General features: G+C 42.0%; 1 protein-coding gene across 1 annotated transcript in view; it reads left to right on the top strand.

Annotated features, from left to right (window-relative positions):
- The first annotated feature begins 2,791 nt into the window (after positions 1-2,791).
- The window catches only part of slc4a1ap (solute carrier family 4 member 1 adaptor protein), a 72,620-nt gene continuing 48,534 nt past the window's right edge, over positions 2,792-26,877 (top strand). The window contains exons 1-3 of the mRNA XM_028796335.2: positions 2,792-3,468; positions 17,999-18,194; positions 25,317-25,445. Of these exons, the coding sequence (XP_028652168.2) occupies positions 2,893-3,468; positions 17,999-18,194; positions 25,317-25,445 (901 nt within the window). The 5' untranslated portion in view covers positions 2,792-2,892. The remainder of the gene's footprint in view (positions 3,469-17,998; positions 18,195-25,316; positions 25,446-26,877) is intronic.

Raw genomic sequence — 26,877 nt, 5'->3', positions numbered from 1 at the left:
GTACAGGAATTTCAGGGTCATCTCATATGCTTGAAGTGAATAATCTGCCATGATAAAAGGATACGTGTCTGTGCGTTGTCCTATCTGTGAGTCCGTCCACTTGAAATATCCCAGTCATTCCAACAGGTGCCACATAGCAAACATTAGCACTGCTTTTACGAATCCCATACCAAATGGCATATAACAGAAACATATGCATTCCATTTGTCATTCCAATAGATTATATTGATAATCTATATAGATAATATTGCTACAAATATTTGTGACGCCTCAATAATTGAGAGAGGGCAAAATGTGAATTGCTGGCAGCTGCTGCTAACGGGTAAATTGAGCAAACCAAGGAGGAACACAAAAGAAGGCAAGCTGCAGATTGGTTAAACGTGGTGCTGATCGTGTTCTGCTTTTCACCACAAGAGCACATAGTCTTGAAGATCGTCTCCTCTTAGTACTAGACTATGTAGTCTGGTCTTGAACCACAGAGAATACGAGACTATCTCAGGTACACTGATACTGACCCATGGAGTCTGCATCTGAAGTATCTGCTGTAAATGTGGCAATTGATGGGCAGCAGTTTACGTCTAAGCTACCGACCACACGCCAGTCACAGAATAGGGCTCACTAGAACTTGCCCTCTCAACTTTGGATGCATGAAAGTGGCAGTTTTCATAAATGCTTGTTTCATGTTGAGTGTGCATCACTGAAATAAATAAATGAAGAAATCCACATTACTAAAAGGATAAGTGTCTGAGTGTCTGTCTGTGTGTCTGGCTGATTGCTATGTCTCTATCATTCCAACAGACAGCGCATCACAAACATCAACACAGCTTTCATGAATTCCATACCAAATAGCATTTAACAGAGACACATACATTACATATGTCATTCTAATAGATGGTACATCACAATCATTAATACTGTACTGCTTTTACCAATCCCATACTAAATAGCATATAACAGAGATAAATACATTGCAATTGTCATTCCAACAGATGGCGCATCACAAGCACTAACACTGCTTTTTTGAATCCTACACCAAATGGCATATAACAGAGACATATGCATTGCAATTGTCATTCCAACAGATGGCGCATCACAAGCACTAACACTGCTTTTATGAATCCTACACCAAATGGCATATAACAGAGACATATGCATTGTAATTGTCATTCCAACAGATGGCGCATCACAAGCATTAACACTGCTTTTATGAATCCCACACCAAATGGCATATAACAGAGACATATGCATTGCAATTGTCATTCCAACAGATGATGCATCACAAACATTAATAATAATAATAATAATAATAAGTTTTATTTATGTAGCACCTTTCATACACTCAAGGACACTTTACAATTCAATAAACACATTAACAAAATAATAGAAATCACATACAAGAAAATGAATAATACTTATTGAAGAGATATGTTTTTAACCGGAGTTTGAAATTAATAATAGATTTTTCCTCATGAAGGCTGAGAGGAAGAGCATTCCAAATTTTATGGGCTATCACACTGAAAGCACTGCCACCCATAGTTGCTGACCTGTATTTAGGTACAGTGAGTAACTTAGCGTCCAATGATCTTAATGCACGAGCAGGAGTGTAAGGAAGCAGCAGACAGACAAATAATGAGGGGCTAAACCATGAAGGGCTTTAAAGGTGAGACGAATAATGTTATATTTGATTTTTGAAGAAACTGGTAACCAATGCAAATCATGGAGGACAAGAGTGATGTGAGCAGATTATTTAGTCTATGTAACTAAACGAGCAGCAGAATTCTGAACATATTGTAATCTATTGATATATTTAGTTGGGTGGTCATAAAGCAATGCATTGCAATAGTCCAGACGGGTAGTGATGAAAGCATGAATGAGTGTTTCAGTATCTTTCACACTGAGGAAAGAATGCAGATGAGCAATGTTATAGAGATGAAAAAAAGCTTTCTGTACTATTTAGCTAATGTGTGGTAGAAAAGTAAGAAGCTGATCAAAGATGACACCCAAATTACAGACTGATGCTGAGGGTTCAACCAGGATCCCATCAACGTCAATTTTTAGCCCATTAACATTAACACTGCTTTTATGAATCCCATACCAAATGGCATATAACATAGACATATGCATTGCAATTATCATTCCAACAGATGGCGCATCACAAGCATTAACACTGCTTTTATGAATCCCATACCAAACGGCATATAACATAGACATATGCATTGCAATTATCATTCCAACAGATGGTGCATCACAAACATTAACACTGCCTTTACAAATCCCATATCAAATAACATGCAACAGAGATATATACATTAGGATTGTCATTCCAATAGATGACACATCACAAACATTAACACGCCTTTTATGAATTCCCACACCAAATGACATATTAGAGAGAGGCAAGAATTGCATGGTGCACTGCAAACATTAACGTTGAGGTCTACGTTGATAACTGGACTTTTCAAATTAGATGGCTCACACAGATATCAATAAAATAAATACATAAAGAAATTAACATTTTAATAAATATTTCGTGACATATGTCATTATTTACTGTTACATTTCACACTAGTATTTATTTGCGTATTTATTTATTGACCATAACTGGTGCATGTAGCCACAGACAGCTTAGGATCCTGAGCATGTCCGGACAGGAGCGGTACTTTCTGGGTCTTTTGCCCCCAATACAACAACAACACCATTTATTTATATAGCACATTTTCATACAAAAAGTAGCTCAAAGTGCAATAGGAACTGAACTTTCCCTTTCCAGTTCCGTAATGTCGCACGGGACTTTTTAAGCGCCGAACCAGAGTGGAGGCAGCCTTAGCACATCCTGCGAGTAATCTGTCGTAGTAAACAGTGGCTGGTGGTCTGCTGTAAGAGTTTCAAAGAATGACCGAAGAACTGGACAGTGGCCAGACGGTCCCGACGAGCAGGGAGGAAGAAGATGCAACAGAAGAGACTGCGTTCCAGTTTAAAAAGCCCGCCGTGATCGGGGCTGCAATCAGGCCAGAGTCGGAGCTCGAGGAGAGCTCGCCTTCAAAAAATGGGACCTGTGAGACTCGGCAGCTCAAGCAACCGAAAAGAGGCCCAGCGGTGGCAAAGCCGCCTCCGCCATTGCCGTACAGCGAACCTTCCTGGGGCGGAATCCCTGACAGCTCGTACTCCATCGAGGTGCTCAAGAACGGCGCGATCGTGGACACCGTGCCGCTCGGGGAGCGCAACTACACGGTGATCGGCCGGCTGCCCACCTGCGACGTCGCCCTGGAGCACCCGTCGGTGTCCCGCTATCACGCCGTGCTGCAGGGTCGCCGGGCCGAGGACGATGGGGGACTTTTCATTTATGACCTGGGTAGCACCCACGGCACCTTCGTGAACAAGAAGCAGGTGCCACCTAAAACCTACGTGCACCTGAAGGTGGGCCATGTGCTCAAGTTCGGGGGCAGCACCAGGCTGTTTATCCTGCAGGTAGGGCAAGGGGCTTAAACCTGGGGGGTGGGGGGTCTCACGCCCACGCCCTGGATTCCAAAATGCCTCTCTACTGGGTTGTGTGGTGCCTCGCTGGACACTGCTTGACCATTTCATTCTGAAGTTGTGTGTTTGGGCTTTGAAAAGCAGGCAAAACAGAAATCTTTAAAGAATAGTGTAAAAATGGCGCCGAAACCTCTATTGGAAAAGTTTAGTTGAAAAAATAAAATAGTGACTCAAAAAGATGGGACTAACTAAGAAAGAAGAAGGCGACAGGATACACTAACAGGTCAAGAAACAGATCAGAACTTAGCCGGTGTAACTGACGGCATCCAGGGACCTTTTCAAATCAGGATGTCATCTGAGATCTAAAGAAATAAGGCTTCTTTCTGGAACCGTCGTATGGAAGAACCAGGGGTTCTCAAGCTGTTTCAGACCAGGGACCCCTTCGAAGGGAGAGAAAAAAAAATTCAGACCCCCTTCAGAAACCCCAAAACAAACATTTATTAGCACACAATAAGTAGAACACTTGAAAATAGCTGCACCACTCCACATTTTTGCGTATACTTTGAACGATGGCGTACTTTGCAAATTGATGAGACTGGGGTGCTCATCTCTGACTGCAGAGTTTCTCAGGTCTGGGAATGATGGATGATCAGCAGCCTTCGTATGGAAACACGTCGTCCTGCGCTTTGTCTTGATAGCAGTCAGGGCGGAGAATGAGGACACACAAAGCCAAACTTATTCAGATTGTCTTCATACTAGCAGACTTCGGCATATTTGCACTTGACAATGTAGATGATTGACTCGAGAATCCTTTTGTTACTTAAAAGTTGTTTTTTTTTTTGTTGTTGTTCCTTTTCTCCAAATTAGCTAACTAGCTTCAGGGTGACTGAGCAAAGGAGCAGTCATGTCAGTCACTCGTATTCAGTCCTCAGAAGGTGAGCGAGTGCCGATAGAAACCCCTGATGCGTATTTTTAGGAAGTCGCTACGCACTGGGGAAATTTCAAAGGCTGGGAAATGGCAAAAATTATCCCGTTATATTGAAAAGGGTGACAGGGCAGAACCAAGCAACTATAGGCCAGTAAGCTTAATGTGCATCACAGAAAAATTTAATGGAAGAAATTACCAGGGACGTTCAGAAAGTTTCTGCATTTTTTTTAACTGTGTTATTAAGAATCTCAAAAACAAATGACATCACTTTTCCACATTGTCCCCTTCCTGTGCACTGCAGTTTCACTGCTCACATGACACTCTCAGACCCAACCAGTTACTACTCCTCCCTCCTGCCTTCTCCATTTCCAGTGAAAATATTAAAGTGTGGAAACTTTTTGAACGTCCCCTCATGTTAAGGATAAGGTTGAGCAGCAGATGGCGAGGACAGGAGTTTTACTGAACAGTCAGCGTGGGTTCAGATGAGGGAGGTCGTGTTTTACTAACCTGCTGGAATTCTATGAGGAGGCAATAAAAGGATACGATCAGAGAGGAGCAGATGATATTATTTATCTGGGCTTTCAGAAAGCATTTGATAAGGCGCCACATGAGAGGGTGGGCATCAAATTAAAAGAAGTGGCAGTTCAGGGTGATGTTTTTAGATGGGTGCATGTGTTATGGGTCCACAGCTCTTCCAGCAAAGGCCGTTTTATTTTAAATAAATAATCGCAGCACTCGCGGCTTAGCGAGGGGGCGTGGTAACTGTAGCGAGCCGCAGGGCGATCTGCGGTGTGGGCATTTCTCACCTAAGTGCACAGGTGAGAGACTGCCCACTAGTGATGGGCGGAGTGAAGCCTCATGAAGTATCAACACGTTTGAAGCAATTGTGTCGGAAATCGTATCGAAGCTTCGAAGCATTTGACACTCACCTCTCTAGGGACACCTCCTGGCCATTTGTATTAACAGCACATTTTAACAGTAAACCCTTAGAGCATTGTGGACGAATACCGAATCTCTATGAAGTTGTGATATACACCTTTGAAGTCAAAAATTATAATTGGCAATAATGTCAAGCATTGTAAATCGACATACGCTTAGCAAGTCATTATTCTGCAGTAATCGGATCAACGTTGACTAGTTACGTTAGGCGCCAGCACGGATTACCGTTGTTTAGAAGTAAATGTATGCGTAACGGTGGCTTGAACAATTACGCCAGTCGGACAGCGCCAGGTCTCGTGTTCAATAACAAACCTGGTCAGCATCTGTCTGGGGATTGCAGATTGCCGTTGCCTGATGCGTTTGATTGATAGTTCCGATTATGCGGCAATGCTCCTTGAAAACCTGGTTGGTGTTAGACTTCTAATCGGGAATTTAATCTGCATAATGTACAGTACATTCATATTCTAATTCCAATGTAAAACCAGCATATATCAGTATTTGAATTAAACTCTTCAACCAAACTAGACTACACCTCGTGGAAATGCGATTGGTCCATCACTAACTGTCACAAAATTTTGCAATAACTATACTGATACGAACTGGCGCTACACATCCACATCATCACGTGCATTGGAAATGAGACGCTGAGCTTTTGACGCACAAATGTTTCAAAACGACACCTTGAAGCTTGTTTAAAAGTGCACGTGAGATGATGAAGGGGAGGTAAAGCCAAATGTCACTGAGATATGTCGTGTGTTTACTTTTATCAGCACTGTCAATTACTTCACCCCATGTTAGCCTTGTTAATGACGACGCTGTAGACTCTTCATCGATTGATACAGACGCCGGAATGAAGATCTACTAATGCACTGGAAACAAAGAGCAGGCAGCTATCCATATTTATAGTAATTTCAAAAAAAATCTGTCTTTGCCAGAAACATTTATTCTTGTTTACCGTAAGAGCAGCCCATACTAATCATTTATCTCGAAGCAGGCGCAAATAAGACTTGATACACGTATATCACCTAACGTTCAAAGTACAAGACCTGCAGTTTACCTATTGTAACATAATATAGCTAATACAACTAATGAAACCCTCTACGTTAGCTAGATCTACCATTTCATCATACACATGAAACAAGACACATATTTTCATTAGATCCATCTTGATCACACTGCTGCCTCACAATAAGGAGACTCAGGTTAATTTCCCGGCTCCTCCCTGCGTGGTGTTTGCATGTTTTCCTCGTGTTTGCGTGGGTTTCCTTCGGGTGCTCCGGTTTCTTCCCACAGTCCAAAGACATGCAGGTTAGGTGCATTGGAGATCCTAACATGTCCCTAGTGTGTGCTTGGTGTATGTGTGTGTCCTGCGGTGGGCTGGCATGCTGCCGGGGATTTGTTCCTGCCTTGCGCTCTGTGCTGGCTGGGATTGGCTCCAGCAGACCCCCGTGACCCTGTGTTTAGATATAGCAGGTTGGACAATGACTGACTGAGTGACAGACATATTGAACATTAATGCAGTAATTATAGCAGTAATAATGAACCTGAGGAAGAAAAGGAATATTTATGAGAAGGGACAGAAACAGTGATATCGTAGCAAACAGTATAAAAACAACATATAACACAGTAAATAGAACATATAGAATATCAAACAAGATATTACACTTCACCAGCAACCACCCGGTATCTCATAAACGGAGCTGTGTTAAAACTCTATTCAGAAGAGTCCACACCCACTGTAATACGAAGGAAACAAAAATGAATGAATAACTTCAAACGGATACTCAAAAACATTCATTAATCGGAGCGTACACAGAAGACGCCAAAAAACTCAGCAAACAATTGAACTGAATCAGAACCCCCACCCCACCTGGCACGCACTCCCTTATCACCACAATGTGTCAGAAGGTACAGCGGGCATCCTGGCCAAGTCAGGTGTCAGAATAGCACACAAACCCACGAACAATTTGCGCACGGTCCTCTTTAATGCTAAAAACAAGAAATCGATAGCAGAAACACGAAACGCAGTTTATAGTATTCCACGCAGTTCTTGCTCAGCAGTATACATAGGACAAACTTCAAAAAGAATCGCAACACGTATAGAGGAACATCGCAACGCCATCAGAAGAAAGGACTCACTTTCATTGATCTACACGCATACTAAATCAACAGGACAGACATTTAACTGGGACAAGTCAAATTTAAGGCCAGTACTAAAAGTGGCAGAGAGCTGGCCGAATCTTGGTTATCAAATGATGACGCCATCAACAGACACTTGGACGTAGATCCAGCATATGTAAACTTAATAATAATTCATTAAATTTATATAGCGCTTTTCTCAGTACTCAAAGCGCTATCCACACAGGGAGGAACCGGGAAGCGAACCCACAATCTTCCACAGTCTCCTTAATGCAAAGCAGAAGCACTACCATTGCACCACCTGTGAGGACACAGAAGAAGAACATGTTCATAATAAATAAACTGTACACCCAATACCCCCCCCCATCACACTGATTTAGCCACCCCCCCCATCCACATAATGTTTTGCTATATATTGCCTTTGATTCTTGCAAGTCTAAGCATTATCCTCTGATGAAGACCCCTGGCAGGGGTTGAAAGCTCAGGAATAAAAACTACTTTATGATACATGATACATTTTTTCTCCCTTTGTGGATCTCCAGCTGCAAATATATATATATATACAGTAATCCCTCACCTATCGCGGGGGTTACGTTCCAGAGCCCCCCGCGATAGGTGAAAATCCGTGAAGTAGCGACCTATATTTATTTTATTATTTATACATATTTCTAAGGCTTTATTAAACCCTTCCCACACTCTTATAAACCTTTCTCACTCTCTTGTTAACCTTTCCCACGCTCTTATAAACACTTCCTATGCTCTTAAACACTTTCTACATTCTTAAACACCGCAGACCAGCACTGCACACTGCACGCAGCGATCAGACGTCGATGTGTCTGCACTCGCTTTGTGAAGGGGGGCAGCTGAACTCACGCTGAGCAGAAATGGACTTTGTGCTGCTTCTGCCAAAATGCCTGCTTGCCGCTCTGCGCGTTCGGAAGGAGGAGTGTGTGTGTATGTGTGTGTGGGTGTGTGAGGGCTGAACGCACCTTCGCTCAAACCCCCCCCTCCCCGGAGGCGCAGTACGCTCCTGCCACTTCGCATTGTCAAGGGGGTGGGGAGCAGAATGAACGCTAAGGAGAAGTGGACTTTGTGCTGGCTTTGTGCTGCTTGTCACTCTGCGTGTCAATAATTTAAAAGCCTGTACATCACCAATTTTCCTGTCTCACTGTCTTGTCTTGTGTGAAGTTAAAATGTTTTATAATAGTGAGATGTTACTCATATCCTTAGCCCGACATTCACATATCATATGTGTTAACAAAGTGTGTTTTATAAGTTTACATGTGTTTAAAGCATGTGGGATGGGTATTTTAAGGCTTAAACTATAAAAATGTTTATTTATATGGTCTTTCTATATCGCGGATTTTCTCCTGTTGCTGATGGGTCTGGAACATAACTTCCGCGATAGGCGGGCAATCACTTTTATTTAAAAACCCGTGAAGTCGTGAATCCGCGAAAAGTGAACCGCAAAGTAGCGGTACAATCATATATATGTTGATTTCTATATTCAGTGAATACACGCATAACACTGTTCACTATAGAAGTGAGGCAGTGCAACACAGAGACTGGAATATTTATGAGAACAGCCAGAGTATTATGGTGAAGGAAGTGTTTTGAACCATATTAGTACAGCTGTTCTTATGCATTCTAATAGCATTTTAATATGCAAAATTTGTCATTTTATATTTTGACACTAAGTAATGTACTGCACAATAATTTCAGTTGTGTTGATGATCCAGAAAGATTTGTTTCACCAATCACAACTCTGTTGAAATTTTGTAACCTGGTGGTGGAATATGCAGTGTAATGTAATTAATATAACTTCCTAACTCTCGGGTCAAAGCAGTAAGCTGACATGAGGAATGGAAATGTCCCGCCCCCATGCATTGCGGTTCGAAGCAATGAGCAGACATGCGTAGTACTGAGATTGCATCCTGATGGGGTGCCGAAGCCTCAGACATGCTGAGTACTGAGATCGTGACGGGACACCGAAGCCTCTGACATGCGCACTAGGTTAACTGAGGCTTCGAAGCTTCGAGCAGATTCAAAGCCTCGGACATGCGTAGTACTACTGAGATTGCGTCATGACGGGCTTCGAACGGGGATTTGATGCCTCAGACATGCGTAGTACTGAGCTCATGACGGAGCTCTGAAGCCTCAGACATGCGTAGTACAGAGATTGGATCATGATAGGGCTTCGAAGTCTCGAGCAGACATGGTCACTGGTTACTGAATCTTTGTGAAGCCTCAGCACACTCAAAGGCATTGACCTCTATATTTTGAGAGTCTATCTGACACTTAACTCTCTAGTTATATTTTGTAATTCGTATTGACATTACACATTTCACTTAATACTGTTAAACTACAATTCAGGTAGTTGCTGAGAAGTAATTATTGTTCTTGTGGTTTGCTGTGATTTCCTTTGTCTGATACATAGTGTCAAAGATATATTGTCATATATCAACTTTATATATATATAAAAAGATTAGGTAAATCATGCAACCTTTTTATGGAACGCTTAATTTTGTTCAAAACCGTACGTCATATAGTATACATCTATAAATATTATTTTTTTGTCTTCATTAGGAGAATACAACAATGATACTCTCGTGTCAATTAAACCAATTTAACGTGTATATGTCAAACAACATATTTCCACATCCGCCGCAGTAAGAACAGTAGTAGTAGTTCAGTTGTGCGAAGCTCGTTGATTATCCTGATTAGGTGGCTCAATGGTATCACAACTGTCTCTCGGTAAAAACACCAGCTGTTCGCGTCGTCGATCCTCCACTTGTTGAAGGTTTTTTCAATTCCTCCATTTAACAATATTTTCAGCTTGGACGGATAGCGAGCGAATCGAGCTGTCGAGGAAAGATTGGGCCGCCGTAGACGGGCAGGGGGCACACGTCCCTAATTATATTGTGTATGTAAAGAGTTTCACTGTAAAACGTAATAAGCTTCATATTTGTGTGTTTGGAGACCCTGGTGTCGTACTGAATTTGTATTGTAGAAAAACAAACTACTGTCCAGCATGCCTAAATGTGTCTTTTCGTTTCTGATCGCTATACGGCACTACTAATTTGAGACAATTCGCTATAAACAGTTTCAGCCAATCAGCGCCTTCTAAACATGCAGAATGACAGTGTGAACCTTTATTGTAGCGGCGCAGCATCTTCGTACAGTCAGTCATTGTCCTGTTAGACTATTTACTGTTAAGTGCTGCTTGAGGTAGCGTTTATAGTACAACAGGTAGCCTACGTAGTTCTTAAATTGGTATTGAAATGCACACACAAGTCTCCTAAATTATTTATTGAAATGCCTACATTTACAGTGTCCATTTTAGGAAATCGTAGTTTTTACTTGTTCCCGTTATTAGGAATTACAATTTCTCAGTGTCATATATTATTCGTTACTACTCGCGAGTCCCGCATCATTGAGATTCTGATTTATATTCGGTATAAGCAATTTTTTAAAAGGAGCGTTCATTGAACTGACTATAGCAGACTTGTCATCTTCTTAAAATGACTTTATTGATTTGATGTTGACAATCATAAGGTCAAAAACCAAGGAGGCGATGAGTTTGCACGGACTATGCTGTTTCTTTTTTTTGTGACATCGCATCAGTAGAGAGTGCGTCACATTAACAATGCATTCTGTCCTAAATGGCAGCGCATACGCTTTTTTATATTTCCTAAAGGCCAATGTGTCTCAGTTTGCTCATTAATATATTTTGACAGTGTATTTTAGTGACAATGATTATAAACATATTACCCATGTTCATTTCCCATGTAGATATGTAACGTTTGGTGAGAATAAATAAAAAGTAACAACACATATAATAGTTATGTTGCATTGTTTATGATTAACAAAATTCATCGTTTATCTGAAATGTTCTCCTTATACAGTCGATTTATTCCACTTCTGAAGGTGTACATTGTCGGTATTCTCCATTGCATTTGCCCCCAGTGTAAGGTGTGCCAGTGCAACTGAAGGGTGGCAGACGAGCTCACGTAATGGGTGACAAGGCACATCCTCACCCTGATGCCGAGGCTCTTGTCATGAATATTCCCATCTTGTGCTTTTTCTCGTTCCTGCCAGTTTACTATTATTATTGGACACGTATGTAGAGGGAATGTGTGTGTTATTTTATGTCTTTGAAAGGAAGGACGGTAAAGCCTTGAATGACACTGAGTGTTGATACTTTGGGTGACACGACAGGTGAGGAGCAGGGAACGTTAAATTGACAGTGACTGTGGGGGATTGTGGGACTGGAAGATGGTTTAAGAATACAGAAACGACAAAAGCTTAGTCTTTCAATAATTTTATTTACATCATTGATTTACTCTGTTGTGCTGCAGTTCGGAAGATTACTTATTTACCCCCCGGCGCAGCCTTTGATAAGATGCATTCAGAAGGAAAGGATGTTGCTGACAAAGTCAGGTGCTTTTTTGAAAGTTTGGCTCCAGATGTGCTTATCCAGCTGCTCCTTCTTGTCAGTACTTGAGTGATCTTTATGTTCACCTCTGGATGAATTCGCAAAGTTTCTTTACAACGTTTTTGTCTCATTAACGCAGAACTCCCGAAGCTTTCCTAAAATTGCAGAAGACAGTTGTGATTAGTTATGCAGCACACGCTTTTACACACATTGCTTTTTGGAAATCAATAATACAAATCAGCTACAGATCTGGGAATCACTGAATAGTAAAAACGTTTAATGAGAGTGTCTTGCGCATATACTGGTGTAATGACCACGTCGGCTTTAGTGAAGCGTTTCTTAGCCTCTCTGATATGATCGACATGGCGTAGAGTAGATTCTGGATTGTTATAATACGTGCTACCTTACGCAAAATATGCTCATTAATTTGTTACAGATTCTAGGTGGACACGATTCCACACCAAGGAAAAAGGTGCCCCATGTAAATCGTTCATAATGTCTCCAAAATATATTTGTTAACTTTCAGACAAGTACTACTTAACTGTTTTATACAAAATCCTTATTTCAACATATGCGAGCCTAAATTAGGATTTGATCTCGGGTTAGCGAACCTTATCGCTGTATGTAACAAGAACAACTGAGCGCTTTAACAGACTAGTGGCTGACCAAATCGACTGCTGACTGCGCAGATATCAATGACGTCATTACGCAAGCGTGACTCAAAATCACGTGACGGGCGCATTTGAAGCAAGCCTCGAAGCGGCGCTTCGATCTCCAGTGCTTCGAAAGCTCGACACAGTGTCGAAACCTGAGTATCGAGCGGCCCATCACTACTGCCCACATCCGTGGTCGTTCCTGTGGCTAATGGGCTGCAGCTGCCATGTCCTCTCTGCATATACTGTATAGAGAAGCGCGAGCCGGTTGAGGGGAGAGAAGTAAAAGAGAAGGAAACGGAGGTGGCAAAAGGAAGCAGGAAGGAAGGCGGCAAGAAGGAGAAAGCCGGTGCGCATGAGCGCGTGAGCGCTCGCAGGCAGCTATGTGAAAGCCTGGGTGTTAGGCCGACACCCAGGAGTCGTAGTAGTGGACGCTCCTGCTGAGTGAACGAGTAGCGGGGGTGACCAGTGAAGGGCGACTGGCCGCGTAAGGCCAAGAAGGCAGCGGGAGTCGAGAGGCTTGGGTGTAGGAGTCCCAATGTGAGCATCCTGGCCCTTGGGTTAAAGCCAAGTCTCAATCGGGAGAGCGGAACCGAAGCCAGGGATCGGGGAGCATCCAGATCAGTCATGTGGAGAGAAGGCCAGCTGCAGAAAGGGCGACTCTCCTGTTGCGTGGCCCAGATGGGAGAAGCAGGAGAGCTGCCAGGTAAAAGACACCGGGCTTTAGATTGGTTTTAAAGAGACTGCCTTCAGCATTGTTTTGTTTTAACCTCGTTTTAAAGGATTGTTCTAATTAATGAATTTAACCTCCACAACGTTTCTTTAATGGATTATTTATTTATTGAACTATGAACACTGCACTGTTGCACTTTGGATTTGTTGTTTTAATAAAAGCACTTTTGCACTTATACATCATCCCCTTGCTCAAGTGTTATTGCCTCACTGTCTAGCTCATCGGTGACATTAATGACGGTGTTGGGTTCAAGGGCTCCCTAACAGCCGATGGGAGCATGGAGCAGAACCTGCATCGTCACAGTGCAGAATTGGCTCAGACACAGGAAGCAGAGGGTGATGGTGCGAGGAACCACATCAGAACTGGCCGATGTTAAAAGAGTGGTAACCAGCAAGGGGGCAGTGTTAGGGCTGCTGCTATTTTTAATATATATACATTGTGGACGCTAGGGGTCGCTGTTGCCCCGTGAAACCCACCAGACAGACGTCCAAGACACACTTGTAAAAGCAACAAGAAGAATCCTTTAATATTTTTCTTCCAATAAAGTGCACAAAGCACCGCACACTCCACAATTCACAATACTCAATAATAATCAATACAATGTAACAAGGCGCTATATAGGCGCCTGACCCGACACAGATAAAGACAGAGGCCTGTATAAAAACAGTAGACTTTTTATTTTCTTCACCCGTGGGCACACATCTTTCCCCGTGACCCACAGGCAATACACAGTCCCACAAAGAACAAGTCCAACACAGCAACAACCTTTCTTTTACCACCACTCCTCCGCAAGCGTAGTCCTCCTCCTCCTGACCCTGGCTCCTCGAGTGGTGGTGGCTGGCCCTTTTTATAGCCCACCCGGAAGTGTTCCATGTGCTTGATTACCTGGTCCTAATTGCACTTCCGGTTGGGGCCGAAGATTCGTCCAGCCAGGCTGTTGAAACCAGACAGCCCCTCCTAGCGGCCATCCCGGGCCCCTACCAGGCTGTGGAGGACTCCCTGCAGGAGGTTGGGGAATCACCGTTGGCCAGGGAGGCTGCCACCAAGTGACCCGGGAGAGGTACTGAGCTGTCCATGGCTGCTCCCCTGGAACATAAGCAGCAGGGACGTCCCTGCCGGGCATGGGACCCGGCTGTCCGCCACAATAATAATCAACAATCACAACCCTCCACTCCTCCCAGCAGCACCGACACTCTACCACCTAACTCCAGCTCCCTTTCTGGGTTTCCCAAAGTCCTTTAAATAGTCAATGACCCAGAAGTGTTCCTTCTCCGGGTCAAACGCCACATCATCCTTCCTTAAGTAGCCCGGAAGTACTTCAGGCTTCCGTCCTCGTGCCTCCGAAGTACTTCTGGGTCATAATAACAGTAGGAGTCCTTGTGAGCTCCCACTGGTGGCACCCACGGCACCCGACAGGGCTGAGGAAAAGGACTCCATGTCCCATGATGCCCTGAGGGAATCTTGGGGAACCATTTCTGTCCAGGGGAGCTGCCATCTAGTGTCCTGGGGGAGGCAGTGTCCTAAAAAGCCTGCTGTTCCTCCTCCTTTCTGTTCAGGGACGTCCCGGCCAGACTGAAATGCCGGCCGTCCATCACAATATATATAATATAAAATCCTAAGCCTAAAAGTGCAACGATTTTATGTGACATTTTTTGTCACACTTTAAATCAGGCTTATTTTAAAAAATACATATATATGTTTGGTATCATTCTTTTCAGAATTTATCGAACTTTAATGTGATGTTGTTAGAACAACACCCACGGTCCAATCACTTCTCATTCGTGTGAATGCTATCATCAGACACAGTTCCTGCGCTCTCAGCTTCAAGCGGGGTTAGAAATAAAAGACAAAGAGTAGAAGACAAAGTAGAACGTCCTAAAGAGGTTCAAAAATGTTGGCGTGATACACATGCAGAGCAGATTAGAGATTATGAAAGTACTAAAATTAGAAAGCCTCAAAAAACTGATAGTAAAGATCGCATTAGCGCTAACATGGAAATTATTACCCGGTGAAATAATGGAACAGCGAAAAGAGATTGAATATATTGTTCGGATTTAAATTTTAAGTCAGAGACTTGTAGATCATCTAATTCGTGTTGCCAGTGAGAATTAAAAGATTCCAAAAACACTGGTGTGGTATGAAGTCCCGTGAGACGGAGACTATTAACATGAGATTCATTCAAGTCACGCCATACTTACATCAGTTTTCAAACAAGACCACGGCCATCTAACCTCTCAGTCGTGTGAATGCTTTTGTCAGACACACTTCCTGCACTCTCAGCTCTCATAAATTTTATCAGGACAATAATTTTATACGTTCAATGACATGTCAATGACTAAGCGAAGAAGAAAGAGCATGGACAAACATTCGAGAAAGTCGTTTTATTTATTGGAGAGAAAGAAACGATATTCACTCATAGGCAGTATGCATTGCGTGTCACGATGTAAGTCCAAACACGGAATCAAAATTCAATGCAATCTTGAAGAAAAGTTAATTGCAAATATTGTTCTTACAAAGTTTTAAAGTAAAAGTGACAATAATGCATATGTAACAATTCCCATGAAAATAACAATCTCTTTAAATTGTATATCTGGTCAACCAAAATCAGGGGTGGGCGAGCGAAGCGAACAGGGGGCGGACCCCCCTAGTTTGTAACAAGAATGAAACACCACGGGAGCACAAGAGGGAGAAAAAGGGAGTGACGGCAAAGGCAATCCAAAGCAAAAAGGTCAGAGAATCGTCAAAATACGGAGCAGAGAGTCGAAAATCTAGAAGTGTAATAAATCCAATAAACACAAGTAAACTCAACTCCCAGGTACATTCAGAAATGAACCACTGGGAACTGTGGGAGACCCTCTGGATTTATAGGGTGCAGGGCATTGCATCACCTCTTGGGGCACCAGCCACAAAGCACATGGAACATATCACAGGCAGCTAACATTCATCAAATCAGATACTAAGAATAAAGCACACTAGCCGACGCCCGGCGTAGCACACGGCGGTGTAAGAATAGGAACGGAAAACGGTGAGAAAGGAATTCAGAAATCTAGAAGAAATAAATACTTCTTGAAAGACACAGTTGTGAATAGGTGTTTTGGTGGAGACGACAGATCATGAGTCAAAAGAACTAACTCTAGAAAAAGCCACGTACAACTGACCATAGCTGAAGACTGGTTGTTGTAGATTAACGCAAATCTTTGCAAACGGTTGTCCTTAGGACTTGTTGATAGTCATGGAGAAGGCGAGTCTGAGTTGGAATTGTGTGCGTTTAAATGTAAAAGGGAGGTTGGTGTCGGAAGGAAGGAGAGAGATTCTGGGAAAGAAGATTGTTTTAAAATTTTGGATAGCGATCAGTTTGCACTCAATAATATTTGTATGTATTCGGGTAACGATGAGTCTTGCTCCGTTGCAAAGACCTTTTGATGGCATAAAATTTCAGAGGAGCGTAACTACAGCTGCCACCTTCAGCTGAAGGATATGGGGAGGCATGCCAGTTGGTGTGAGGGTGTGTAAAAACTCCTGTGGGTACGTTAGTTGATCATTAGGATCGTCACTGACTACTGTATCTACACTCTTGAAGGTCACTTTTTCACCTTGTATAAGATCAAGAAGTCTGTTGTTAATAGGTAGAGAATCGTCATTTGTGATGCTCAGTATTGGTCTTGTAGCAAGTTCTTGGGGAGTCACAGTCGAGAAATTAATATCACCGTAAAGTTGAGCAACTGGGTCTTGTTGTTGTGGTAAACATTGAGAAGGTAGTTCTGCCGTATCTCCAGTTTTACCTTCCCGAACTTGAAGAAGCCATTGAACAAATTGAGTTTCACTTTCGAGAGCTCTCATATTTTTTGTGAGTTTTAGGACTTTCATTTCATTCCACAGCCTGTGTTTGTTGATTGAAGAGGCAGCGGTGAGGGCTCAAGAACCGCAGAAGATAACAGGCAGTATTTGGCGGAAATTAGGGAGACTGTCGTTCATTTTATAACAAAAGCTTAGGAAACAACCGTCGCAGTATAATGAAAATAGGAAGGAGCGAAACGAATAGCAAGGAGCGAAACCAATGCCAGTGGTCAACAGAGTACCTTCCTGTAGCAGGCTACGGAAAAGACTCCCAGGCGCACACATGGCTGAAGTGAAAGGTCACGCTGTCAAGCTAGATATAGGGCGGTGACGTGACACCAATGGGGTCATGAGAGAGGAGCGGGGAATGCGGTAGTCCAAAGGAGGAATAGGAATCGAGAAAAGCGGTGTGGGGGGGTATGGGAGGCCTAAAGCAGCGTGGGGAAGGGTTTGGAAGAGCAGGAATAGGAATCGAGAAATGCCGTGTCGGCTGCGTGTTGGCGGGACCGCTTTTGAAGAGGAAACAGGACGAACCAGAAGAGAAATATATAGAAGAGATGATCGACAAAAGTAACATTAACATAATTAGATAAATCAAAATGAAGAAAAGGGGCACAAATCGTGAATTTGAACCTCAGCCAAGGGAGAACCCTGGCCAAAAACTTGAAAGGGAGGAGGAAGTGATTTATGATGATCTTTTTTTTTAAGAACATGAAGTGTCTTTTGTTTTACAGGAGCTATTTCTTGCTTTTTTTGCTTTTTACACATTTACTGAATTAAAAGAGATTTAGTCCGATATCCAGGGTTGTGACTCCCCCTAATGCCGTCTTTTTGTTCTTTGTTGTCCTCCCTGACTCCAGGGGCCCGAGTCTGACGCAGAAGCAGAGTGTGAGCTGTCAGTCACAGAGCTGAAGGAAATGCAGCGGCGTAGGCAGGAGGACCTGGAGAGGAAGATGATGGGCGATGGCTCAGATGAAGAGCTTGAACCAGATGAAATCCAGAAAAGCGCTGGGCAAGGAAGCAGCACCGAGGATGCAGGATGTACCTGGGGAATAGGTGAGCCTCCATCCACACATTCTGCTTCTGTGCACTCTTCATTTAATGGGGAACAGGGTGGGGGGACTCCGTTCAGAAAGGAGATTCAAGCATAGGCTTCATTCCTGTCGATTAATGCAAACACACAAACCTGCGCTTAGTCACACCGGAAAAAATTATAGTTAATTAAAAACGTGGAAGGAAATCTGAGTAGCCAGGGCATCATTAAGGAACACTTGGGGAACATGGCAACTCTTCACAAGCAGTGACCACAACTGGAGTGGAACCCAAGTCCTTGGAGCTTTCTGGCAGCAGTGCTCACCTCTGTTAATTCATTGAATGTTTAGAGCAGGGGTCTCCAACCTTTTTTCCCCCCCGAGAGCTCCTTTTCCAAAATGAAAATGGCCGACAGCTCCTCATGTTTTTAACGTTTATCTCATCACTTATTTCAACCCAAACAAACTGAATAAGCTTGTTTTGCCTGAACATTTACAGAATGTTGGTGTCCACAACTCACATTTTGCATTAAAACATCACAAAAAATATCGAGTTCACTTGTAAGTGCATTTTGTATGTCTGCATGCATTTTCTAGTGTCTCTCACACTCATGAATTAAAACTTGAAGGCCGTCGGAACAAAGCAATGCAATTCCAAATCCACAGATCTGACTTATTCATTTGTCATTGTGTCACATGTCACTGTGTCACTTTATTCACAGGTCCAGTCGCATGTGTGATGTGTTTTTTAGTTAGTGACATGACTGTCACTGAGGCGTATGGTGGAGTGGAGCCACTCAGGTTCACTCTGATGGAGTCATTTAAATGTCCGTCTGTCAGTCTTGTTCTGAACTTTGATTTCATGACATTAATGTCACAGACTAACAGAGGTATGGGGATCCAAATAAAGCCGACATTTTCAGAGCTGCATGGTGAAGATTCTTAGAGTTATCTGGCTCTACTAAGCTCCAGAAAGGCTGTTGAGACTTGAACTGCACATTATTTTGAAGGTTTACTAATATATAAAATCCAATGTCTCTTTGTCTGTATGTCTGTTTCGGTTGATTTTGTGACTTCTCTCATTGCGCTATGTATCAGAGTTTGCTTGCGGTTCCGATTTATTTGTGCCATCTGAGAAACATGCGGCGGGCCGAAGGGAGGGGCCTTCCTCACTCACTTGCCAACTTCGGGTCATGGTCCTTAACTCCGTTTAGCTAGCGAACGAGAGAACAATTGAATTCAACTTTGTTTGATATTTAAAATAAAGCGTTACGTAGGTCTTGATGAGTTTCAGTCTGGATATTCTCTTAAGTGTATGCCACATTGAAAAGAGAGATTGCAATTCAGATTGTGGATCGTGATATGATTTTTGGTAAGATCGCCCACCCCTAATTTGACTAATCAAGTTTTCAGATTTATGTAGGATTCATTAACCCTTTGGTGAGCTACTTGGAAAGGGGTTGCAAGCTACCAGTAGCTCGCGAGCGACGTGTTGGAGACCCCTGGTATAGAGCTTTGTTTGTCCCCAGGAGGGCATTTGTCTTTTTCGTCCTCACAGGTGGCGCAGTGGTAGTGCTGCTGCCTTGCAGTAAGGAGACTGTGGAAGGTTGTGGGTTCGCTTCCCAGTTCCTCCCTGTGTGGATAGCGCTTTGAGTACTGAGAAAAGCGGTATACAGTGGACCCTTGACTTACGAACTCAATTCGTTCGCGAGGGCTGGTTGTAACTCAAGTTGGTTGTAAGTCAAGACTATTTTTCCCATAAGAAATAATGGAAATACCCATAATGCGTTCCGAACCTCCCACTGCAACACTTACTTAACCTTTTCATAAGGGTTGTATAATGTGCATAATTTACCAAAACACCAATAATTTTTCTAATGTACTAACCAAAAAGTAATAGCCTACCAGAAACAACAATTTCATACTGTACTCACCATTTAATTTGACATCTTTGGGCTGCAGGAAGGGAGGAGGATGATAATGAAACTGAAGGCTTTTTAATCTCCTCCTGCCTACAAGTTATTCTGACGAGAATTTTTTCTCAGCATTTCCTTGCGATGATACAAGGAACTGTTTCTGAACTCTTCTGAGACCCCCCCACTCCCCACTCAATGGGAACGACATGCTGAAGTGCGTCCTGAAGCGCGATTGCCGCGACTGTAGAAGCTTGCTTGTCCATTGCCGGGCAGGGATATCACATGCATATCACCCATCGATATCTTTTCTGTTTGCTTTGGCTGAGAGACTCAGCACAGCTTTAAGCCGGATTTTGCCCCAGCAACAGATAAACAGTCTTCCATACGGAGTTTGGACTTTGGCATGTCTTCTAGTTGGGGGAGGTCCCAAGAGAGTTTACAAACCTGACATTTTATTGAATGAGTGCCGCATTAATAGGAATGTTTCTGTTTGTTTACAATCGCGCAAGCGGATACACGTGACCGCATTCAGGTCGTAACGCAAGATGTTGGTCGTAAATCAAAATAAAAATTTTGGTCGTAAATCAAGTTGTTCGCATGTCAAGCCGGTCGTATATCAAGGGTCCACTGTATAAATGTAATGAATTATTATTATTATTTTTACAGAAGGTCAATACATAAATATGGTGATATTATCACAAACAACATCACCGGAGTGTCTAACAAAGAAAACATCTGACATGGCTAAAGATAAAAAGAGTGGTCATAGTCACAATGCGGCCGATTGCTTTAGGAATGGCGGAGCCCCACTCACGTTCTCTTGACACACTTCTGTGGAATAATCCATTGGCTGAAAGTTCTCAATGCTGGTGTGTCAAAGAGAGGTTAGGTTGTGCAGCTTTGTTCATAAAGGCCATCATTTTTTCCTTCATTCTGTCCTCCTCTACTACCTCCACATGATCAAGAGTGTGCTGCAAAACTGAGGCTTCCTTTTACGTCAGCTTGTTGATTTGCTGGACTTCTTTTGAAGTGACATTACCAGTCCAGCACACCACAGCGTAGGAAATCACACCGGCCATCACAAACATAGAGAACATGTAAAGGATGTCACTGCACACACATTTAAGGACTGCAGTCTTAGAAAGAAAAGAAGAGTCTTCACTTCTGTTTGTTATATACAAGGGATGTTCAAAACGTTTCTGCACTTTTATATTTTCGTTGGAAACGGTGAAGGTGGGATGGGTAGTAATGGGGCACTAAAATGTTGGTACGATGCTGGGAAAATTTGCATCACAAGTGTATGTGAGTATGTAGAAAAGTGATGTCATTTGTTTTTGAAATTCTTAATAAATAGAATTTAAAAAAGGTGTGGAAACTTTTTGAATGTCCCTTGTAGTTCCTCTGTGTTACTACACTGGTCCAGTCTGTCATTGATGTGAAACCCCAAGTGCAGGTAGCAGTGCACCCATCTACACTGATTGTATTGTGAATTTCCCCTTGGGATTCTATCTATCTATCTATCTATCTATCTATCTATCTATCTATCTATCTATCTATCTATCTATCTATCTATCTATCTATCTATCTATCTATCTATCTATCTATCTATCTATCTATCTATCTATCTATCTATCTATCTATCTATCTATCTATCTATCTATCTATCTACACTTTTACTCCTTGAAGAGTGACTGGACATACAGCTTGTTTGGTGCGGTGAAAATCAATAAGCAGGTCCTTGGTTTTGCTGATGTTACGTTTTCCCCCAACTCCTCTGTCTCATTCCCCTTTATCAATACACCCCCTAAGTGCACACTCATCCGATAATTTCTGCAAGTGACCCGACCTGCTGTTATATTTCCAATCAGACGTGTACAGAATGAAGAGAAGAGCAGACAGGCCTGTCTGTCCCTTGTGGTGCTCTACTGTTATTCACATACTCCTTGAGTCTCACTAACTGTGGTCTGAACAAATAGATAATTGTGTCTTCCAGTCCGATCTTTGTTCAGTAGGTAAACTGCAGCGGGTCCAGGTGATCTTTCACAAGAAGATTCAGGAAGTCCAGAACCCACCCCTGGAAGGTCTTCATAAGGCGTAAGGACCCCTGCTCTGTAGTCATTAGATGAAGAAGTGCGAGAAACAATTGTGAAAATGATCAGACTTGACAGACACACAGGTTTGGGGCAGCCACCCTTATATTATCCCTGGCTGCAATGGGTTAATTTTTAGCAAGAGATGTTTCTCTTTTGGAGTCCAGAATTGAACTGCTGAAGGTTTGCAAAGATAGTGGCTTTAAGGGATCAAACCAGAAGTGATGTTTAGGAACCGGAAGTGACATCATGCTGGGTGACGGAAGTGGAGTCGTCAGTGCTGAGTCAGACAGGTTTTCCTGCGGTTGGTCTGCAGAGATAACAGGAGAAGGTTTAGTGCACCCCACCACCCCCTGGTCTGGCATGGAATTGCCTTCGCTTGGTCCATACAACGTCCTCCTACTTGCAAGTGCTACTACTTGTATGCTTGTATTTAACATGCTTTTGTATGCTTCATTATTATTAATATTTTTGCCTTTTCTACCAAGCATGCAGCAGAATTTTTACAAACGGGATTTTCTGTGCATTGAAAGTGACCTGATCAAAGAGAAGTATGGAACCGGATCACTTTACATGCATGTAATGCATATTTGAAACCCATAGATGATTATTTAAACATGTTAAACACACGTTACTTGAGTCCCACACATCCTACTTCCTCCTTCAGTTCTCTCCAGTATGTGCCTTTCTGATCCTTGGGTGCAAAAAGACATGCTCATCTATATTTTATATAATTATATAAATATATACTAATATAATAATAATAAGGGTGAATCCAGTCACGTCTCACAAAAAGAATAACGGAATGTACTAAATATTGCATTGTAATGTTCATTAAGTATTCCATCCTTATTGTATTTTTGATTTGGCAAACACTTGTCATTAACACATTTTTTCATTACAAAATAATATACAGCAAAAATCACAAGAGGTGTAGGTTATAGTTAAAAGAAATAAAAAATCAAATGTGCAGAGTAGCCAGATTTTATACATTTGTAAAGCGTGGCATAGGTGGTCAAAGAATAACATACAGGATTAAACTAAATGCGATTCTGTTTCTTCTTTATAGATACAGCAATATAACACCTATAAGCTTAATACTTATTTTTAATTTTGCCTTTGTTTTAGGAATTGTCAATCCAGCAGTCTCCAAATGACACACATTGATTGCAGTAGCTAAATATGCTGTCCTGACACTGTAAATGCTCCTTAAAATGTCAATTTTAAAACCGTTGTAATAATAAAAGGAAAACCAGAAATATGCAAGTTATTTCCAATTGTGATTAATAAAAAAAGAAGCCAGATTTTGTGTGCTGCATTCAGACCCAGTCGATCTATTATATAAAATAGGCGGCCAGCTATGGTGCCATTTATGAAAGTTAACTGGTACGCACTCAGGAATCCCTCACAAAGCGTGCTATGGACAATGAGGGACACTTTTTTTTTTGCGTGCTCCAGACAACAAGAGGGATCCGGTCCTTGAAATGTAATAACACTTAATGCGCACTGCAGAAAAAAGTGGATACATTTTAAATATCTAGGGTCAGTGGTAGCCAAAGATGGAGAATTAGATGCAGAGATAACTCACAGTGTGGATGGAACAATTGGAAGAAGGTACCAGGACTGTTTTGTGATCAAAGGTTAAAAGTAAGGTTTGTAAGAAGAGCAATAATGTATGGAGCTGAGAGCAGGAGAAAAGGTTGGATGTCGTAGAAATGAGAATGTTGAGATGGATGGATAGAGTTCCAAAAAAGGAAATGATAAGAAACGAGACAATAGGAAGTGCACTAAAAGTTTGAGAAATAACTAAGAAAGCACAGAACAGTAGGTTGAAGTGATATGGACATGTGATGAGGAGAGATAAAGAATATGTGGGCAAATGAGTGATGAGCAAGGAAGTACAAGGGAAGAGAATGTGAGGGAGGCCAAAACGGAGATGGATTGATAAAGTAAAAGAAGATTTGAAGGAAAAGATTCTGACTGAGGAGAAGGTACAGGATCAAGCTGTTTGGAGAAGGCTATTTTGTGCCACTGAATGCCTCAATACACTTTATGGATGGTATGGCAATAAAACATTTAACACTTGTACTTTAAATTTATACCACACCATACCATTTTTAAGCCTGCTTAATCCTAAACAGGGTTGTGGGAGCTCAAGACTATCCCAGCAAGAATAGGGCACAAGGCAGAATCACTGACCATACACACAAACAAACTAGGAGCAATTGAGTGATGCCAATCCACCCATAAGCTGGAGCAGCTGGCGGAAAGCCACTCAGACACTGGGAGAATGTGCAAACTCCACACAGGGCAGACCTGGTCTCCTTACTATTTATAGAAATGAGATTTTATAAATGAAATTTTATATTTTTTAAATATTTATTGTAATTATGTACTTTTTGTTAATATTGTTTGTTTATTATTTATAATCTTACTGTCATGAGTTACTTGTACTCTGTGGGTGGTGCCACCCTGATGTCACCACAGAATGACCACCCCCAGCATTTATAGTCCAAAGTGGAGAGCAGATCTTTCAGTGGTTGATTGACATTCATTGAGTGTATTTAATTATAAGCATTGGATTTTCTGTTTCTGGGATATTTTTGCTTCTGCTCTTAGGTTTTGAGTATTTGGATCATGTATTTAGACTTATTTACTTTGGGTTGAATTTTTGCCTTATTTTTTTCTATTTTGTTTTTTTTTTTCTGTGATATTTTAAATATCCTTAGTTATAAAGAATCTGCTTTGGGAGTCATTCTTCCAAGCCAATAGTTTAACAATTCTTTTCCCTAAAAAGATATTTTCATGTTTTATGTATATTTTTGGAACATTAAAGAGACCGTTTTGGGCCTAATTAAGCCAAAGCCTATCTGTAGAACAGGGAAGTCAGACTGCCTGAGGTAAGGGGAATTTTAGGCGGCCTAGGAGGGCCTTGTGTGGCTGGTGGAGCCTTTAGCAGGCCTCATACTCTCCTCACTATATGAGTGCATTTGATTCATAAAGGACACGCGTTAATGGGACAAGTTCAGGCAGCTAAATCTTATCTCCTTACATTTTTGATTTTTCTCTGCTATGATTACATTTAAATTTAGAGAAAGCAGGTTGCAACCTTTAACATGTAGAGTTTTCTGTCCTTCACAGCTGATGAAGCACAAGAGGAGAATGATGAAAATGAAGAGAACCCTTTTGCTACAGGATTTCAAGAAGACACTGAAGCCTTCTACATTAAAGACCCCAAAAAAGCTCTGCAGGGCTTCTTTGACAGGGAAGGTAAATTTTCAAATCCTACTTCTTTGCTTATGGAAGGCTTGGCTGTGAGGGGCTCTCATCTCTGCAGTCTTGTATGCTATGACACTAATAATATTAATAAATTGTATTTTATTTACATAGAGCTTTTTACAAGTTCAAAACACTTCACAAATATGTGTGTGTTCTAAATAACGATATATTATTTACCCAATAGAATCCAAGGCACCTTGCACTCAGATAAACAGACTTGAGCTGGGAGAACTAAAGCTGCGTCGGTTGGGGATAGCAGGGTGCTTGCTGCCAGTGCTGATCGACACATTTACAAAACAAAAGACACTGATGAGGAGGTCCAAGGGAATTTAAGGTGGGCCAGGATTACGAGTTTTTTTCATAGACTTCAGGGAGTCTAGTGTTAGGTCACCATTCTAGACAAACACAATCTGTCTAAAACGAATAGCACACAACCACTTGTACTTGTTTTGTCTTTATTGAGCGTTTTGAGTCATCATTCATGGTGCTGGCTGGGAATGTACATGAACTGCTGAATTTTAAAAACTTGTAGATCCTCCTTTAGCAGCAGCAACCTCCACCAAGCATTTCCTGCAACTGTCTTATCAGACTTGCACAACCATTTTGGACCAGTCGTCTCTCCAAATCTGTTTGAGTTCTGCAGTATTTCTGGGTTGTTGTGATTGTACAGCCCTCTTCAGGTCATGCCACAGCATCTCAGTCGGGTTAAGCTCAGGACTCTGACTTGGCCATTCTTTAGCTGATTTACTGGTGTGCTTTGGGTCATCGCCTTGTCGCATCACCCAACTTCATCTACGCTTGAGGTCACCGACTGCTGTCCTGATATAAATGTCTTGATACACCACAGGAGAATGAAGAGATTTAACTTGGTTAATTAATGATCAGTTTTGCCTTAGACAATATTAGTAATTAAATAAAGTACTTTGGTAAGGCTTCTACTTTATTTACCTTACCTTTCTCCTTTTGTAGCAGGTGTTTGAGCTGTTAGACCTCTATCAAAGTAACTGAAGCCTACTCGTTTTAAGAAACAGAATAATACAGTTTATTGTGTAATAACAAAGCAAAGACGGTCAGAAGTTTTGCTGTACTCATAGGGAAACCCCGTATAATTGATGTCTCCAAAAAAAAAAAATGAAACTCGGGTAAAACGTCATGCTCCCTCTTTTCAGACAGGAAGGAGTCTGGGTATGAAAGATACCAAAGATGGCAGTTCTTCCTTTTAAGACCATTTCCAGCAAGAAGAGGTGGCTCCAGGTGGACAGATATGGGAAGTGATGTCAGTGAGCAGAAGCTGTCAATCTTCTAGGTTGCTGATGGAAAAAAAGAGAAGGCGTTATTGTAGAGTGCCAACCTCTGGAGAGGAGGAGAATTACTGTCAGCAGTGCACTTAAAACTGCCCCCTATGCACACATTCGTGACAATT

This window comes from Erpetoichthys calabaricus, chromosome 3 (assembly GCF_900747795.2).
Source record: "Erpetoichthys calabaricus chromosome 3, fErpCal1.3, whole genome shotgun sequence".
NCBI lineage: Eukaryota > Metazoa > Chordata > Cladistia > Polypteriformes > Polypteridae > Erpetoichthys > Erpetoichthys calabaricus.
This window is presented reverse-complemented; position numbering and strand designations above follow the sequence as displayed.